This window comes from Manis javanica, chromosome 16 (genome assembly GCF_040802235.1).
Source record: "Manis javanica isolate MJ-LG chromosome 16, MJ_LKY, whole genome shotgun sequence".
NCBI lineage: Eukaryota > Metazoa > Chordata > Mammalia > Pholidota > Manidae > Manis > Manis javanica.
In genome coordinates this window covers 59,113,352-59,131,647 of record NC_133171.1, presented here as the reverse complement: position 1 = coordinate 59,131,647, position 18,296 = coordinate 59,113,352, and the positions used below count along the sequence as shown (strand labels likewise).

The window sequence follows — 18,296 nt, the reverse complement described above, 5'->3', positions numbered from 1 at the left end:
AAAGATAGAGGGAGGGAGGGGTCAGAAACAATGACCAAGGGGATCTCCGCCGAGGAGTGACAGGATTAAGATTTGTTTGTAAAAGATTATTGAGGCCAGGAAACCAGTCAAGACGCTATTCCTGAGTCCAGTCACAAGATGGCGGCCTAGTCTAGCAGAAGAGAGGCAGGGAAACACTGAATTTTGAGAGATATTTAGAAACAAGACTGGACAGTTTGGACTCAGATTGAACATGGGTGAGGGAAGTGGGGACAGGTTTGCACAGGGCGTGATTGGTGATACCATTTTCCAAGATGGGAAAGACCTGGCACTGTCAGAAATCTAAAAGGGAGAACGTTTGGGTGCCGGTGACCGTACTCAGTTCTGTGTCCCTGTGGGTTCCGGAAAGCCTGTCTTAGCCCACGCCTAAGCTCAGCTGCAGGTCAGCAGCTCTGATCTCAGGCGCCCACGGGCTCTCCGCGCTTAATTGCACCTCAGGTCCGCGGGCCCCGCGTCGGGACTCAGGGGTCAAGCTCCCGCGGACACCCAGGGCACTACGCAGCTTCTCCGTGCGGCGGCACTGTGGTGCCACATCCCTCCCAGGCCAGGTGCCCGCCCACTTCCTCCGCCCGCGGGCGCTGGTCTCCCGCCTGTAGGTCAGCCTCTGAGACTCAGGGGCTTGACTTTAGGGGTCAGGGGGCTATGGGAAGTCTTAGGGCGTCCGGTCTGGAGTTTTGGGACACGCCCTACAACGGTCCAAGAGCAGCCAGGAGTCATCCGGCCTCGGGGTACTGATAGCGTAGAGGAGAGGAAACGGACGGAGACTCGCCAGGAAGCACGCACCGGGAAGAAACACGAGGAAAAAGCACACACTTCGCGCCCCACGAGGAGCCTTGGGATGAATGAAAGAAGAAAACTGTATTAGAGAAAAGTCAGAGTAATGGAGAATTGGGAGGAGTGCCCGACTCCTACATAAATGTCTGTTGAATGAGTGACAGAGTGATAAAACGAAAAGGATCGGAGAGGGCAAAGGGGAAGCAGAAGGGAATTGCACAGCGCCTTCTGAACCAATTTCTCGAATAAAACAGCAGCCAAAAGGCCAATGACTAGGGGGTTATGAGTGATTGAGTCGGGGCTTCCTGAAGGGGTTACCCTGAGAGGAGTTACGGCGACCAAGGACTCTGAGGGTACCGGCGGGAAATGCTAGTGAAATTCTGGGGCTGAGTCTTAGTTCGGAGGGGGCGTGGCCCTGGCTTCATTAATCCCGCCCCTGTTCGTTTCGCTTCGCTCCTGTCCACGCGGCAGGGTGAGGCCACCAGAGAAGGGAGCCACTAGGGTTCGTTGCTGTGGTAACGGGCTCCGAGGTGGCTCTCCCAGGGTGAGGACGCGGGGCATTACAGCAGTCGCCATGGTGACAGCAGGGGATGACTATATCCTCGCTGATGCCCCTCCCCCGGCTATGGGGTACCTAGGGGTGTGCAGGCGAGTGACGAAACAAAGGAGGTAGGGCCTGAGGACAGAACACCACAGTTGGAGAAATGGGGCTGTGAGAGCTAAATTCGTTAGGGCGGCGGCCCAACACCGCGTCTGGAGAGCAGCTAGGGGTGGGGATGTTTAACCAGAATATAAATGGAGGGAAAAAAATGAATGGGTTCTTAAGGGAGCTGGGATGGCTTGTTGATTGGATGGATGGGTAAGTACCTGGCTATCATTGATGCCTGGGTACCCCCAACACTCTATGGGGCCTCCACTCACTTGTGACAGCTGAGCGGGAAACACAAGCTCCTCCCTGGGGCGTGGAGCAAGCCCTTAACCCAAACACAGCCAGAACCGGGTCCAACATCTCACACTGGGAGCAGCACAGAAGCCTGCACAAATGAGATTGGGTAGAAGGGATGGCCCAGCCCTGGGGCCACCTCTTCTTCCCAAGTTTCCTGCCCTGGTGCTAACTCTCTTTTCTCCCAGCCTACATCTACCCTCCCAAGTTGCCCAGTTCCTCAGGAACACCAGGGTGTTCAGGCCCCACCTGATGTCTAGTACAGAAAGGCTCAGGGCCCCAGCAGATGTGGGATATGCATCTCAACTGGTCTTCCCCTAAGATTGCTAGAAGCCCACTATAGAGTGAGGAGTAGACAGGAGGCTGGTCCCACCCCAGAGGAGAGTAGCTCAGAAAACAGCTATTGTAAACCTTATCAAGTGAGGAGTAATCTGAGGGGCTAAACTGAGGTCCCTGGGTGGAGTGGTCCAGAAATCAAATGCTAAGCCTCCCCTCTCCCCACCCACTTCAGGTACATACCAAGGGCCCTTCATGGCATTCACTGTTCTCTATAGTATGTGCAGAGAGGAATGGGGAGGGACAAGTGGCCATAGAGGTGGGTCAAAAGTCCCTAGTTTCCATGGTCAGGAATGGGGAGTACTTTGTCTCCCAGTACTCCTACTGGCATTTAAGGAAGTTCCTTTAGCTGAACAAAGACTTGGTTTCCAGGGGATTAACTGTCCTGGTGAATCAGGGAAGGGAAGGCTCAGAACAATACAGCTGGTCCTACAGGTTCATGCTCCATGTTTGTCCCCTGGGACAAGACAGAGGAGAGGGGTGCCAGTATCAGCTCTCTAATATTTGCTAGAGGTGGAGAATTTTGGAGCTGTGGCCACCTCCTCTCTTTTAACCCCAAATATCTGGAATATCTGAGGTTCCCAGTGGAGGCTCAGGATGCACCCCCTTAAGGGACAGCTGAGCAGGTGGGGCAAACAGCCTCTGCCTCAGGGATTGTGAATGACTTGCATGCACTGGGGTTGGAAGAGATGCTGAAATTAGCCAGGGACTACCTACCACATCAGAACATTTGTTGCCCATCTTAAGCATCTTGTTCAGAACAGTGGACTAAGGGTGGTTAGATTTCGGGGTATTTCGTCTGGAAAAGAGGTTTCCAAAAGAAGAAAGTGGCTAGGTAGCAAACTAATGGGTGAGAGAGGGACTCATTCTGTTCCAGGAGGTTCCAAGGATTGGAAATAGAAGTTACAGGGAACCAACTTCCTCAGGTTCAACCTAAGGATTTTCTTCTAACAGCTGTCCAAAAAGGCATGGTGTAGCTCTGGGAGGACAAGTCCTTGGCACCAAGCCCTCAGTCCCCAGCAGGCAGGCCAAATCCCCATTTGCTGAATTGCAGGGAGAGAGGTTTGATATGGTGAGGAGGGTGTGCAAAGTTTGCTTGCACATGATGGGGGGAGCGGACTAGTCCTCACTCCCCATATGAACAGCAGGTGAGCAAGGAAAACGGGGGATACTGATCGTGAAACAACGCAGGTTGGACCTGGAAGTCTGTAGAAGAGCTGAGTAGGTGAAACAGGTACTAGGAAACACTTGGTAAACAACAAAGCTCATGAGTTGTAAGTAAGCCAGGGCACCTTGCTTGGGCTCCTGGGGTGGCTATAAACAGGAAGGACTGAGGCAGAGGCCAGGGAGGCTGCACGCTGCTGATAGTGCCAGGCACACCAGGGAGGGGGAGGCTTAGGTACTCACTGCATGCCATCTGGGTTGCCAGCTGAAGGCCTGGGGGAGCAGCAGGGAGAGGGAGGGTCAAACTGACTGGAGTTGGGGTTTCCCAAAGCCCAGCCTTTTGGGTTTTTGTTCTCCCCACCATCTGGCTCCCTGGACACTTGGGAAGTCACACAGTTAGCCAGCCGGTAGAAAAAATACTTTTTTATTAATTATTAGGAATAATCCATTCATTTAATGCAGGCGAGTGTTGGGGAAGGTTAGGTACTGCCAGATGGATGAGAGGAAACGTGCAAGAGGAAGCATAAGAAGGGGGTGGTCCCCCCACTTCCCACAAACTATAAACAGCAACATGAACACAGAGAATCACAAATAAGAGGGTGTCCCCATGTCTCTGCCCATCCCATTCTTGCAGAACAAGTCCCAGTGTGGTTCCTAGAGGTTCCAGGGCATCTGGAAGTTATGGGATGGGAGTGGGGTGCAGTGTGTAGCCTCAAAGTTGTGCATATACTTATGAGCCTGAGGAAAGGGGGCAGGACAGACGGGGTGCAGAGCACTGCAGTGAGCACCAGCCACCCTCTGAACCCACCCCCCACACCTGCTGTTTCATGCTTACAGGGCACCCCACCACAGCCCAGTGCCCAAGCCCAAGTGCCCCCTGGCTGTTCAGGTCCCTCCTTCCTGCTTCACACCCTTGAGCTCACCAGAAACAAAGCCAGCTGCTGTCTGCCATCTACACTCATGTCCTCCCCTGCAGAGAGGAGGTGCTCAAACGTGGGCACACAGTATTGCTCCCCTACCTGGGCTCTTCCCAACCCCTCTCCTGCCCCAGAGCCTCCTTACCCACGCTCCAGGGGAAGTCAGGCCCATGTTCTGCCTGGTAGGAGTTGAGGACAGACAGACACCAGTCCTCTTCCACCTCCCATCGGCTGTAAATCGAGGCTGGTCAAGGGAGAGATGAGTGCCAGTTAGCAACCTGGCCTTGCCAGGCCCCCACCCAAAGGCCTGACCAGATCCTCTTTCACCTTCCTCCAGCTCTGAGGAGGCCTCCAGCCACTGCCTCACCACTCGAAGACCCTCTTCTGCCATCACATGGGGATACCTACAGAGGGAGGGCCAGGACAGGAGATTGGGACCCAGGTCTCTTCACTCATTCCTGAACCTTCTTCCCTCCCTCTCTGTGCTGGTATCAGTACCCACACACAAACATGCGCACACACACCCTGGCTCTCACCGATGCTGCAGGAGCTTCAGCAGGAGATCATTGCCTCGGTTGGACATGATATCCTCAGGAACCCTGGGGGTGAGAATGTATACTAGAGGGCTGGAGGTTGGGGAGGGTCTGAATACCTACCTGGGTTTCTGGTAGGCAGGGATGGGAGGGGCAACTTTCCAGCAATCTCCACAGCCAAGAAGGACAGAGGTTCCCAAGCACTCACGTGGTGGTGATGATCTCATCCTTGGTTCTGCGGATCAGCAGCACAGGGCCCTGGTACCTTCAGAGGACAGCACAGGGGCAGTGAGGGCTCAGAGGGAGATGAGTCACAACAGGCCACCGCACTAAAGCACTGGCTGGATGGCTGCATTCTCTTCAGCTGCTAAGAGGTCGTGGGCTAGCCCTTCCCCCAGTGGCAAGAGTCAGAGTACTTAAGATTGGGCGTTGCTCAAAGTCTGACCTTGGTGGGAGATTAACCCTTGGCTTGTCAGATCCTGAGAAGGTCCAGGGTCCCTGGGAACCTGGTGGCAGCTGGGCCAGCTTGGGTGGTGGCAGAGTCACTCGGGATGCAGGGCAGTAGTCATTTACCTACTTGCTCTTTAGTACTAATGTCAGCGTTTGAAGGCCCAGCAGAGCCTGCAATGGGGTGAGGCGGGGAAGGCTGTAACCTGGTGGACACTGGCCTGCCCTTACCTGCACAGCTGCTCCGCATTGTTTAGGTTGAGATGCTGCCTCACTGTTCTGGTCACCAGGCCCCCTAGAGTGGGGTAAAAGTGAAGGGACAGTAGAAACAAAGACCCTGCCCAACACAAAGGTCCCCACTGTTCATGGAGAGAGAAAACTGAGGTCCCCAGACAGCAGAGTCCTCCTGCTTCTCAACAATGGAGTGACCTACTTCCCGCCCACAGGAAAGGGAACCATCTCTGGTTAGAATAGCTCCCAGTGCCAGCCCATCCCTTCCTCTGGGAAGGCCTGGGAATTGTACTCACTCCAGCTGTCTGGCATGACCTTCAAGGCCAAGGGCACCAAGTCATCAAAGGAGGCATCGAGGATCACGGCACTAATGTCTGGGTAGGACATGGCTGCCCATGTGGCTGGTACCAGGGCAGGAAAGGAGGATGAGAACCTGCGGGTTCCTGCACACTATCCCCACCCTCATCCCACAGACCCTTCCTCCGTACTAGCTGATCCCATCTTCCCTACTAGGTTTGGCCCAGCTTTCTCCTTAATCCCTCACTTCACCCAGTCAAGACACTCTTTGGAGACGTTGGAGAGAGAACATTAAAGTACACTGAAGACAATGCTTGGAGGAAACATTCACTTCCCTGATCCCACCCCAGGACTCCTGGACTACTTTTAATAGTGAGGCATGAGGGTGGAAGGAAATGTGAATGTATACACACAAGATACGTTCTTCCAGCCCTCTCAGAAATCCCACCTCCATCCTCTCCTTCCTTAAGCCTCCACCCAACTCCCAGGCTGTGTGTACATCCAACATCTCCTTCGGGAAGGGCAGGGATGGCATGAGTGTGGGTAGGAGGGAGGCTGGTACCAGTAAAGCCCCCAATGGACCAGGCATAGATGATAATATCCTGGGGCTGGAAGCCCAGGCGGTAGATAGCAAACTGGATCACCACGTCCATGGCATTGGCTTCATTCTGCGGAAACGGCACCCCCTGTAGGGAGAATGGCAAAGGTAGGGTGGGTGAAGACCAAAGGCCAGCTCGCTTGCCACGGGTACCTTCCCAGCCTGTGCCCTTCCTGCAGCTACCCTGCAATAGAGGTGGTGTAGAAAGAAGGTGGTGGGAGGGGCTGCTCCTTCCAGACACCAGCCCTCCCGCCAATTCCCTACTGTGACTGTCGGAGGGAACATGGCAGCTCCCTGCACTGGGCACCCCGGCCACAGGTGAGCAGAAGCCCCCACAGAAATACACACCCCTTCCCCTAACTCCAGAGACTGACCAGAGGGAAACAGACCATAATTCAGGAAAAGGAGGAAATTCTAGAGAGGGTCTCACCGTGCTTCCAGCAAAGCCTGGATGATTCCAGCCCAGGACTGAATATCCAGCTGTAACATGAGGAGGAGGGGCTAGAACTTTCTGGCCCTCCCCTCCTCCAGCCCTGGGGAGAGGCACAATAGGGCACTGGTGCTCTAAGTACCCCCCCAACTCAGAGGCAAGTAACTCCAAAGCTTCCCAGAATGGGAAGATGGCACTAGAGTTCTGGGGCAGCAGAAGGATGTGTGTGGCTAGGGGGTAGCAAAATAAAGAGCATAATAAGGTTAGGGACACAGCCTAAAGGGAGGGATGTAAGGTTAGCAAAGCAAAGAGGGGTGGACTATTCCCCAAAGACAAGGGTCTCAAACCTCACCCAAACAAAGTGGTCAGGCCCAGGGAGGTCACATCAATGTGGGAAGGTGGGGACGTTGCATTCACAAAGGCAGAGAGGAGTCATGAGCCATTGGCCTACCTTCCAGAGGCGTGGAAATGCAGCCCACCTCATAGAAGCCCGCATTCCCCTCACAGCAGATGACCTACAGGAGGAGGAAGGAGCCAAATTGGGACTGAAAGTCCCCCTCGTGGCAGGCAGGGAAGCCTGTGGAGCTTTGCAGGGGAGAAGAAAGGGTACGCTCAGTTCCCCTCTTCATCCCCTCCTCTTCTCTCCACCACCCAGCTCAGGGTCCATTTTTCATTGGAAGACCTCCAGGGGAATGTCCCTCAGTAATGAGAGTATGGGTATTTTTTTCTTTCTAGTTTCTAGGTCTGTTTTTTCTGTGACTGTTTCTTTTGTGTGGTGTGCCAGACTCTTTCCCTCTTCTTCTCTGGGCTCCAGACTTATGGTCACATTAACTCTAATTCCATGGTGCCCTGAGTCAAAGCTCAGAGACAGAGGGACTTGGATGGACGCTCACAGCAGTCGGGAAAATGGGGGCCAGAACCCAGCTCCTTAGATAATGGTTTAGTGCTCTTTCCAGGGCTGCTTTGTGGAGGCAGGAGACTTTGGAGCCAGGCTGCCAGGGGTCAAATCCTGGCTCTCCCACTTATAAACTGCATGATCTGGAAAAGTTATTCTGGGCCTCAGTTGCATCATCTGTAAAATGGGCTGACATAAATAGTACCTATCTTACAGGGTTGTTATGAGAATTAAATATATGCTGTGCACCTGCTAAATGCTAAGTGTTGACTATGATGCTTACTTTTTGGTTGTTGTTGGTTAACTCCTACTTCATCCAGTTCCCTATTGCAGGGTTTCTCTACACCAAGAGCTAGGAGATGGGATTATCCCAAGCTGTGCTTACTTGGGGCTGCTATAGAAATGAGATCCCCAGAACCTCCACTACCCTCCCCATACTCCATCTTTAGACTCCCTGCTCCTCCCTCTCACCAGCTTCTGTCCCTGGGGCTCAGCTGTCCCCCGCCGGTCCATAAACATGGTGTCAATCTCGTTGCCATCACAGGCCAGCAGCTTTGCCCGGCGCCCGTTACACTGAGTTGGGGAGACGCAGCGGCTAAGTTATGAGGGGTCAGGAGTCCACTTCCCTAGCTGGGTAGAGGGTTGGGGGCAGGAACACCTCACCTCTTCCACCAGCCGGGCCTGGCCCTGCAGCAGCACAGGCATGAGGGCCTTCTGGAGCAGGTACACGGAGCCAGGATACAGCATCCGGCGCCCCAGGGTGTGTGCCACCAGGTAGCTGTGGAGAACATGGGGTAATGAACGCCCAACCACAGTGGGGCTCAGGGACCAACCCAACCCTAGCACTCAGATTCTGGTGCCTACTTCACCCTTGACCTTCACAGCTTTGTTTCCTTCTTTCAGGACTTAATGAATTAATAGTATCTGTACCAGGATGGTGTTTTTCAAACTTTTTTGGCTGCAACCTTTGCAAGATACACATTTCATATCATAGCCAGGACACGCATATGTACATGTAATACCAAAAGTTTTATGAGATACTACTTTCTGCATATAGGTAACAGCAAAATTATTACCAAATTCTGTTAATGTAGAAATGCAACTTACTAAAGGTCTTCAAATAATATTTTTTAAAAAGTGAGAGTTGTAATTCAGAAAATTGATTTCAAGATTCACTAATGGGTAAAGATCCATAGTTTGAAACCAAAACCAGACTGTAGACCCCATCAGGGCAGAGATCTGGCTGTTCTGTTCACTGCAGTATACCCATTACTGGTCACATGGTAGGTACCTAAAGACTGGCAGAGTAGGGGCTTAATAAATATATACTGAACCAAACAAATGTATAATCGAGACAGATAAGATGTAGCAGGTGCTGCACCTGAGAAAGACAAGCAGCCACCTCTGCCTAATCCTGAAGTAAGATATGTCCCCAGAACAATGCTGCATAAGCATCCCCTTCAAAACCCCAAATCTAGCTTGCCTCGCTGACCAGTCAGCATGCTGTCAATAACCCATCAAGTCTGCCTCCTTCCTGGTATCCCAGAACCTGCTTCCCAGACCCAGCAATGAAAATTCCCACAGTGTCTGCTCCACTGTAAGGTATCAGTGGGACTATAACTAATTCTGACAGCATCAGAACCCACAGCTGTAATTTACATGGGCTTTGCCATGTGCTATCAGGACAAGGTTGAAGCCTTTGAGAATATGCTACCCGACTTAATCTCACCAACCCTATGAGGTAGGTTATTCACAGATGCAGAAATTATAGCTTGTGCAAGGTGTTACAACCAAGGAGCTGGGGGGCCAGGACAGGGACACAACTGCCACTGGAACCTGTTCCAGCTTAGGCTATGTGTACCCTCTATACCCACAACCTCATTCTTCCCTCTCAGCCTCACTGAAAGAACTTCTGTGTCAGACAGAACTGTGTTAATGTTCCAGTTCTTCATTCACTACCTGTGAGACTTTGGGCCTCTCTGAGCCTCTTTGCACATAAATGTGGATTTCACATCTAAGTGTGGATAAAAACTACTTTGTCACAATAATACAAAGCACATGGTACTAGGCCCAATAAATGACAGCTCTCTTAAAATGGAGCGCCCAGTCCTGGAGCCCTCACCCCATGTCCCCTCTGCCACTGCTGGCCTCTCCTCCCTGCTGCCTCCCACCTGGTGATCTGACAAGGCAGCTTCTTGACCCAGTCGAGGAGGGTGTCTGCTGTCCCTCGGTGCAGGGGCTCTGGGCGGAGCAGGGCCACGCCCTGGCAAGAAGGGCCCCCCCGGGACTCCTTCCTGAGGGATGAAAACAACCAAGGGAGGATGGGGTCAGCAGCAGCAGGCTGGACATCTGAGGTTCAGAGGACAGTGGGGTGTGAGGGAGGAGATGGCGCTGGAAGGCAGGCCTAAGAAGCGGATGGAAGTGGGAGGCAGGGCAGAGGAACTACAGAGGGAAAGAACTGGGGTTTCACCGGCTGCTGGGTTCCTCCCAGTGGAAGTCGACTGGCCAGCTCCTAAAGTCAAAGTTGTAGTTGGCGAGCTGCATCTGTAGTGGTCAGGGAGAGAAGAGGAGGGGATGAAGAGGGGAACTGAGAAGTGGGAGGAAGTCCACCTATCCACCCTCAACACCCTCATCATTCAGGGACTGGCCCCCACATATGGAGCAACAAGCAGAGGTCAACACTCTCCCAGTTCTTAGGTGGAAAGCTCTGACATGGCCAGAAATGTCAAGCAAGAGAGGATGCCCTATCAAGTATCAAGGCTGGCCTGTCTGCCCTCTTCCAGAAGATGAACCCAGCCCTCTACTTTTCCGAAACCTAAGACCCAGGAAGCATGGCCAGAGGTGCTGGTGCTTCTAAGGGAGGAGGTGGGGGGCCAGCTGGCTGGTCACACTTCCTTCCCCACCTTCATCCTGTACATGATGCTGTCACAGGGGATCAAAATGACTGTCCCAAGGTTGGGTGAGAATAAAGGAGGAAGTCACACCCTCAATGGTCCTTTGCACTTTGTGAAGCCCTCCTGCCTGGTCATCCTCATGGCCACCTTCCTCCCCCAACTCCTGCTACCATAGGCTGCTGATGCCACCCAGACCATCTGTGCTCCAGGCTCCCCGAATCAGTCCACATGCTCTCTGAGGGCAGCGGGAGCTGTGCCTCATACTTGGCTGTACTCCTTCCCCACCCCCAGAGCACCCAGCACTCTCTTCAGAGAATTGTCTTTTATTTTCTGTCACAGAAATATTTTGACAAGTTATTTTTTTTTTAATTACTCAACTTAGAGAAATAAGAAAACCTGTGCAAAAATGTCAATGGCAAAACAAAACAAAATGAAAAAAGATTTCAAGTAAGCTTTTTTCAGACTGGAACTCAAATCCAGATTCAGCTGCTTCCTTGCTCTTTCACTTGCTTGGATCACTTAACCTCTCCTTGATTATTTCCCTCAGATGTGTAAGCGAGGGTAATAACGCCACCTCCTGCAGTTGTTGTGAGGATTGGAAAGGATGTACACAAAATGCATCCAACAGCAGTGTGGCAGAGCATCACTACAAAGCTCCCTAAGTGGTGGTGTGGAGTAACCAGTGATAGGATGATGGTGGTCAACAGCTGTGTGATCCCACAAAGTCCTCTGTAATAGGAATGAGCTTTATAGGATCCCTTCTCAAAGACAATCAAACTCTACCACCAGCTGAGCTGGCGCAGCTCCAAGGACACTGTGCTCTGGCTTCTCTCCCTCCTGGCACCACGCTGTGCTCCCGGGCACAAGAGTGGCCATACCTGTCCATCTTGTCCCTCCCCGAACACAACTAGCGTGATGTTTAGTGCGCACAGCAAAAATAAACAAATATTTACAGAACTGAGCTGCTGTGATAGAGAGCCTCTTCTAAGAGAACTGTGGAATGTTTCTATAGCTCTTGCAAATGGAGGGTGGAGAGGTGGAGGATTATTCTGGTGGAATATTCCATCAGAAGTGGCAAGAAGGAAAAATCCCTCCACAGGTCACCTGTGGAGGGGAGAAGGGACATGGCAATATGCCAGCAAACACCCCAAGTGGTGGGTGGCAAAACACACCTCCTCCTGCTGGCAGAAGCCAGTGCCTGGTGCTGTAGGGAGGCAGCTAAGGAAGCTGTGCCAGGACACCTGTCTGGCACCTTTCCTTGAACCTCTGGAACCTCTCACCTTGTTTTCTGCAGACTGGTTCCTATGTGCTGCCTCCAAGATGGTGATAAACTGCCGGTACTGAGGGTTGGTCCAGCGGCCAATGCCTAGTAGAGAGGACAGGAAATACTGTTAGGAAAACTGAGAAGCAAGATCAGTAGGTTTCAGGAAGAGAATTGGAGTGGGCAAGAAGGCCCTGGAAGGAGAAATGAAAAGAAAAGGAAGGGAGGGCCCACGGTCTGGGGAAACAGGAGACTGGAGCTGACCCCCTTCCTCCATACCCAGCAACCAGCTTCAGAATTCTTCCCCTCCCTAGTTTCTTCAGTTTGTTTCTTTATAATTGACTATTAAACTTCCACCCTCCAGAATGTTCATTCTCCCAGTCATGCAACCTTATTATTCGCCCTTGCTAATGCTGGGTTTCTCTTCTTTTCACTGCCACCCCTCTCTGATGCTTGCTTTCTGGCTCTTTGCTGTACGTTCTAACTCCCTGCTATCTGGCTTTGCAGCTCTTGTTCTTGCCCCATAATTACTTCCTCACTGAATCCAAGTCCCTTTCCTCTGTTCTCATTCTCTTCAGCTGTGCCCCTCAGCACTCTTCTCTCCTCCTGTCCTTCCTCCTCTGCTTGCTGGGCCCATCTTTGCCTCCTTCCGATTCCTGGACTGCTCCCCCAATCTCCAATCAACTTCTCTCCAAAAGAGAGCCCTTTTCAACCCTGAGCTCTCATCTGTGTTCACTTGGTCCCTCAGCAATCACATCCACTCTCCCTCCACTGCCAAGGAGCCTCACACCCTGACTTCTCTGCTTCCCCTGGCCTGATGGGTGTCATATGCCAAGTACGGTTCTGATACAGTAGAAACATGTAGGCCTGGGTTCTCAGAGGGTTGGCACTTTGGTTAGGGATGGGGTGGGGCTGGAGAAAGACAATAAACAAGTAAATGAGGGGTAAGTTCTGCAAAGAAAATAAAGCCAGAATCAACTGGAATGCCTTGTATCATCAAGGGTAGAGCCCTTAAACAACCCTGAGAATGAAGCAAGCTGCAGAATGATTTGTATAGAGAGATGCCATTTGTGTCAAAAACGTAAAATGTGCAAAAGAATGTTATATATTGTTTATGTTTATCATATTTTGGATTCTAAAATGTGTATTTTTTTCACATTTGAAAACTGAAATCAGTATGCATTTTACAATTCATAGCAGCTTAAACTTGATGAAATGAAATAACATATTTCATAAAAATATAAAAATATGGACTAGGAAAGAAACCACAGAGGATGACAATGGTTACTTGTGGGGAAAGAGGAACATGGAAGGCAGAAGATTCCAACAGGAACACCAACTCTGTCTGTAATGCTTTAGTATTTTATTGACAAAAGGTATTTGAAGCAATAATGTAAAACATAGGCATTTTAGTTCTCTTGGATATTTCATTCTCTGGACTTTTCTGAATTCAACTTGTTTTCCAAATTAAAAATAAATAAGAATAAATTAAGACAAAATTGAAGAGAGGGGTGGTCAGGAAAGGCTAAGAATGGAGCGTAGCCTGGTGGAGATCAAGAGGCAGGGGACTTTGGGCAGAAGCTCCTCATCCCAGGCTGGACCCAACTGCAGCCATCTAGCTCCTGACCCACCACTCCCTTCTCCAACATCCCCCTCACCTGGTTTTTATCACATGCACCCACCAGGGGGCAATGATTTTGTTTGTCTCTTCATTTTTTAATTGTGAGATATAACAGATGTACATAAAACATACATTCAGTCTAAAAAATACAAACAAGCATTCATGTGACCATCCCCCAGGTCAAGGGAGAGAACAAAGCTGTCTCCCACCAGGAGTCCTCCCATCCTATTCCCTCCTGCTCCCAAATAATCACTCTCCTGACTTTCAAGACAAGCATACCCATGTTTTTCGTAGTGTTTTGTCACTTACTTATGCATCCTTTTGAACTTTACATAAATGCAAACATACTGCATAAGTTGCCTGGTGGTCCACTTCTTTAATTCAACATTGCATCTGTGAGATTCATTTGCCTTGGTGAGTGGAGCTCTTATTTATGCATTTGCCCTGCTCTTTTGTGTTCTGTGGTAGGGCCATAAGCCCCATGTATTGATCCATCTTATCATCTGTGGCCAGGGAATTGTTTCCAGTTTAGGACTATTATATATATGTGGAATTTTTGTGGGTATACACGTCTTTTCTAGGTAATAGCAAAATTTTCTGCTAATTAGTTGTTCATATTTATGACTCAAGCCCTCTAAGGAAATGATCATGCCCTGACCATTCTCAATTATTCCCTATCAGGGCCCAACACAAAACTGAATTTGCAGAAGCTACTTAACAAATATTTACCCAATGATGGATTGGTTCAAGCCGGGATCCCTCTCCACTTACCTCGAAGGCAGGCCACGCCTCCCAGGAGTAGAAGCAATGTCCCCGCATAGTGAGAAAATGGCACCACTTTGGACAAACTCAAGTAACCTGGGAAGGGAGAAGGGCTATGTGAGGACCTTTCCCAACTGCTCCTCAGCAACCCTTCACAGTTCAGCCCCAACTTCCACACCATACCCTTTCTTTGGGATGGCCACGCCCTCTGAGGAAGAAGATGCCTAATGGAAGAGGGAAGCCAAGCCATCCTCATAGGTCCCCTTTCCTCTTTAGAGGGTCAGCTCATCTGCCAACCACATGCCCAGTTTCTGTCCCACCACCTTTGAAACCACACTGACCTTTCCTGTACAAGTAGAAGAAGGCGAAGGGAGAGGAGTAATAAGAGATGGACCAGAAGACTGAAGCCTGCAGCAGAGAGATAGGGACAAGCAATCAATACACACACGCACACACACACAACCCTGCCATTTCCAGGCTTAGGCTTTGAGCAAAGGAGATAACCTGAGGGATATTATATCAAGTACCTATTCTGTGCATGATATCATGCACACAATAGGTGCTCAGTATTTGCTGAAAGGCAATGTGTCAGAGCATAATAGAGGATGGGAAAACTAGGCACAGGTTCTATTTTCTTCCTCTTATCAAGTTCCATCATAATTCCATTCCATTTAAAGGCCAGTTTCTCTCTCTACTTAAGTTAACCAAGCCTTTTCAATTAACTGGCCCTGCTCAGGACAGTTCCTGGCCTGGTCCCCAGGAGATGCCCAAATGTCACCATAGGAACCTTGCCAGAGAACACAGCTGTCTCTGCAGCCAAAGAGGTTAGTTGCCAAGGAGGACAGGTCACTGGGGACTGCAGGACTTAGCACGTGCAGGTGGTCCCAAGAGTAAACACGTTTTCCTCATGGCTCAGGCTGCCTCAGAGAAAGCAGTGCACACACCAATGCGGAGTGCCAGGTATGCGCACTTAAAGGCGTGTCCACATGTGTGTGCTGAGGAGGTCTGCTGCAGAGCCCAGAGTATACCCCTCCCCCAAGGGCGCTGCCTTCTCCCAGGCCAGGAAGGAGACAGTTCAGGAGAGCAGCTGGGTCTGAAAAGATGCAGGAGTCACAGATGCCAGGGCAGACATACCAGCGCCAGGATGCTGTCAGCATGCTTTTCCAGGGCACGGGGCTGATAGTATGTATCCTGCCAAAACAGATGGCCGCCTTAAGGACCCTGCCATTGGCAAGTCCTTCCCCTTCCTTTTCAGAAGATACAGTGTGTGTCCTCTGGTTCTAGCCTCCAAAGCTATCACTTCTGGAACATCCTTCCCTGGCTCCCAAAGAAGTCCCTCTCCCCACCCCAACTCTGAATCTGATTTCCCACCCCAGACCATGAGAACACACAGGGGGGTGAGCTGGGAAGCAGAAGTAAAAGCAGCATTGGAGACATCTGTTCCTTTTTACAACCAAGTTTCAAATGGGTTGTGGGCTTGTGCATATGGGGAGAGGGGTTAGAGAAGCTAGGAAGGAAAGGGACACCGTGACAACTTTAAGAGGGAAAGAAGAGCATCAGAAATAAGAGTAGGCTGAAAAGGAAGAGAATGTGGCTGAGGGTGGGCAGTTTGCAAAGAACAGTAAACATAATTTGACAGTACCGACAAAAAGGAAGAGAACATTTAAGGGCACAGCCTACCACCACCCCCAGCTTTCATGAATGCAATAACCCTGTGGTCTCCAAGGTAGGTTGGGGGGTAGGAGGCAGCGGATACATGATCTGTTGAAGAAGTCATTTTGAAATTCAAGGACAGGGTGGAGGGAAGATAAAACGGAACCGCAAGAGGCACTGAGTAAGAAGAAATTGAGTCTGATGGCAAAATCACCCAGCTCCCGAATACGCGCAGGGTCTCTTCCAGGGCTTAAGAGTCCATTGGGACGGGCATGAACTACCCAGACAGCGTGGGGGGCCGCGAGAGAAAAAAGCAAGGAGTGGCGGTCGGAATGAGAGAGCGGTTGCCAACAGCGGTAAAGGAGGCGGCCAATCCATAGGCGTGATTTTAACCCAGAAAGCACAAAGAGCGCAGACTTTGGGGACAACTGAGTTGACAAGCAGGCTCCCCCGATTTCCAGTAATGGGCGCTACTGGGGAGCAAAGGCAGCAAAAGGGTTTGGGCCATACCATGTTTTTGACCAGGGGAGAACTCGACTCACCCAAGAGCTGGAAGGGGGGCTAGTGACTGAGGTTGGAGTCTCAGGGACGCCGGAGGGGGCCCTTTCAGAGTCCCTTTCCCGGTAGATTTTATAGAGCCGGGGGCCTAGGACACAGCTCAGCAGCTTCGCCATGGCCCCGGCTCAGGCAGCTGCTCTTCCAGCAGCAGGTCCCCCTGCTGGCCCCGCCCTCCCCGGTTTCTAAGGTGTTGCGTGTGCCCTTTACGTCAGCACGTACCGGATCCTCCTCGCGCCCAGTGGAGACATTTTCCGCGCTGCCTGAGAAGACTTTCGTGCAGTTGGATCTACGGGTACAGCAATGGTCATAAATTAGTTAGAGGCGTTTGGAACGAGAAGAGTTAGAAAATTGTCAGGCATAGTTAAATCATTTTTTTCTATCCCTTAATATTGGCAGACTCTCGAGCAACAGTGGGGTAATTTAGGAGCACTTGACAAGAGCAGCAAAAAAAGGTAAGGTGTCTAGGAATACATCAGATGAAAAAACGCAAGATTTTATGAAGAAAATCACAAAAAGTTATGAAATAGGTAAACGAAGGCTTAATAAATGGAGAGCTACACCATGGCCATGGATAAGACGACTCAGTTTTGTTTAAGATGTGTGAAATACTGGTTAATATTGGGGGAATAAATTATCCCTCTTAAGCGTGGACAATCTCAGAACCATAATAACAAATGGAAAAAAGAAAGCCACAGATGACATGCAACATGACATATTTTATACAATTGTAAAATTTAAAAACACATACAATTTAATGATTAAGTTAATGAAAGCTGAAGAGTAAATTTAGAAGTGTTATAGAATTTTTGAAATGGTAATACTCTTAGTAGTACACAAGTTTGTTTTAACTTTCTTTTACCTTACATCTACATAATATATAAACTATTTAGCTTCTTATTAGAGTAAACACATATATAGAAAAGTACACCAATTGAATGTATCCGTGTAATCAGCACTTGGATCAAGAACACATTATTACTACAACTAGAAGACTGTCTCCAGATCTCTACCAGTCACGATCCATCCACTGAGGGGATATCTTAATTTCTAACATCAGAGATTAGTTTTGCCTATGTTTGTTTTTTATATAAATAGAATCATATAACACATGCCCTTTGTTTCTGGCTTCTTTTCCTGTCATTGTGTTTGTGAGATTAAACCTATTGCCTGTCATTGTGGTTTGTGCACTCCTTGCTGTGGAATGTTCCATTGGGTGAATATACCACCGTTTATTTAGCCATTATACAGTTGTATGTTAGATATAGCCTTTGGTATGCATGGAGTATTTCATCAAAAACAATTTTTAAAATAGTCTTTAATGGAAATCCTGAGAAGGAAGAATAAAGTGGGGGGGATCTCACTCCCCAACTTCAAGCTCTACTACAAAGCCACAGTAATCAAGACAGTTTGGTACTGGCACAAGAACAGAGCCACAGACCAATGGAACAGAATAGAGACTCCAGACATTAATCCAAACATATATGGCCAGTTAGTATTCAATAAAGGGGCCATGGACATACAATGGGGGAAATGACAGTCTCTTCAACAGATGGTGCTGGCAAAACTGGACAGCTACATGTAAGAGAATGAAACTGGATCACTGTCTAACCCCATACACAAAAGTAAATTCAAAATGGATCAATAGAACAAAAAGGTACCCTACAGTATGGGAGAATATATTCATAAATGACAGATCCGATAAAGGGTTGACATCCAAAATATATAAAGAGCTCACGTACCTCAACAAACAAAAAGCAAATAATCCAATTAAAAAATGGGCAGAGGAGCTGAACAGACAGTTCTCCAAAGAAGAAATTCAGTTGGCCAACAGACACATGAAAAGATGCTCCACATCGCTAGTCATCAGAGAAATGCAAATTAAAACCACAATGAGATATCACCTCACCCCAGTAAGGATCGCCACCATCCAAAAGACAAACAAC

General features: G+C 49.7%; 1 protein-coding gene across 5 annotated transcripts; it reads right to left on the bottom strand.

Annotated features, from left to right (window-relative positions):
• Window positions 1–729: 729 nt before the first annotated feature.
• Window positions 730–16,537, bottom strand: ABHD16A (abhydrolase domain containing 16A, phospholipase). Of its 5 annotated transcripts, XR_012126418.1 has the most exons (21): window positions 16,338–16,537; window positions 15,277–15,333; window positions 14,484–14,550; window positions 14,152–14,238; window positions 11,779–11,864; window positions 10,075–10,148; window positions 9,776–9,898; window positions 8,268–8,382; window positions 8,076–8,177; window positions 7,161–7,224; window positions 6,710–6,759; window positions 6,244–6,367; window positions 5,681–5,785; window positions 5,385–5,448; window positions 4,915–4,971; window positions 4,710–4,772; window positions 4,501–4,577; window positions 4,319–4,417; window positions 3,500–3,529; window positions 1,735–1,847; window positions 730–871 (listed from the first exon to the last, which is right to left on the bottom strand). XR_012126418.1 is itself a non-coding variant. In XM_073225220.1 (20 exons), exons 1-20 carry the CDS (start codon window positions 16,467–16,469, stop codon window positions 2,848–2,850), a joined length of 1,620 nt encoding a protein of 539 aa, XP_073081321.1. In that variant the 5' UTR covers window positions 16,470–16,537; the 3' UTR covers window positions 2,833–2,847. The 5 variants fall into 5 exon arrangements, 3 of the variants coding, with proteins under 3 accessions (XP_073081321.1, XP_073081320.1, XP_073081322.1); XR_012126419.1 differs by lacking the exon at window positions 3,500–3,529; XM_073225220.1 differs by lacking the exons at window positions 730–871; window positions 1,735–1,847 and adding an exon at window positions 2,833–2,891.
• Between the last annotated feature and the right edge of the window lie 1,759 nt (window positions 16,538–18,296).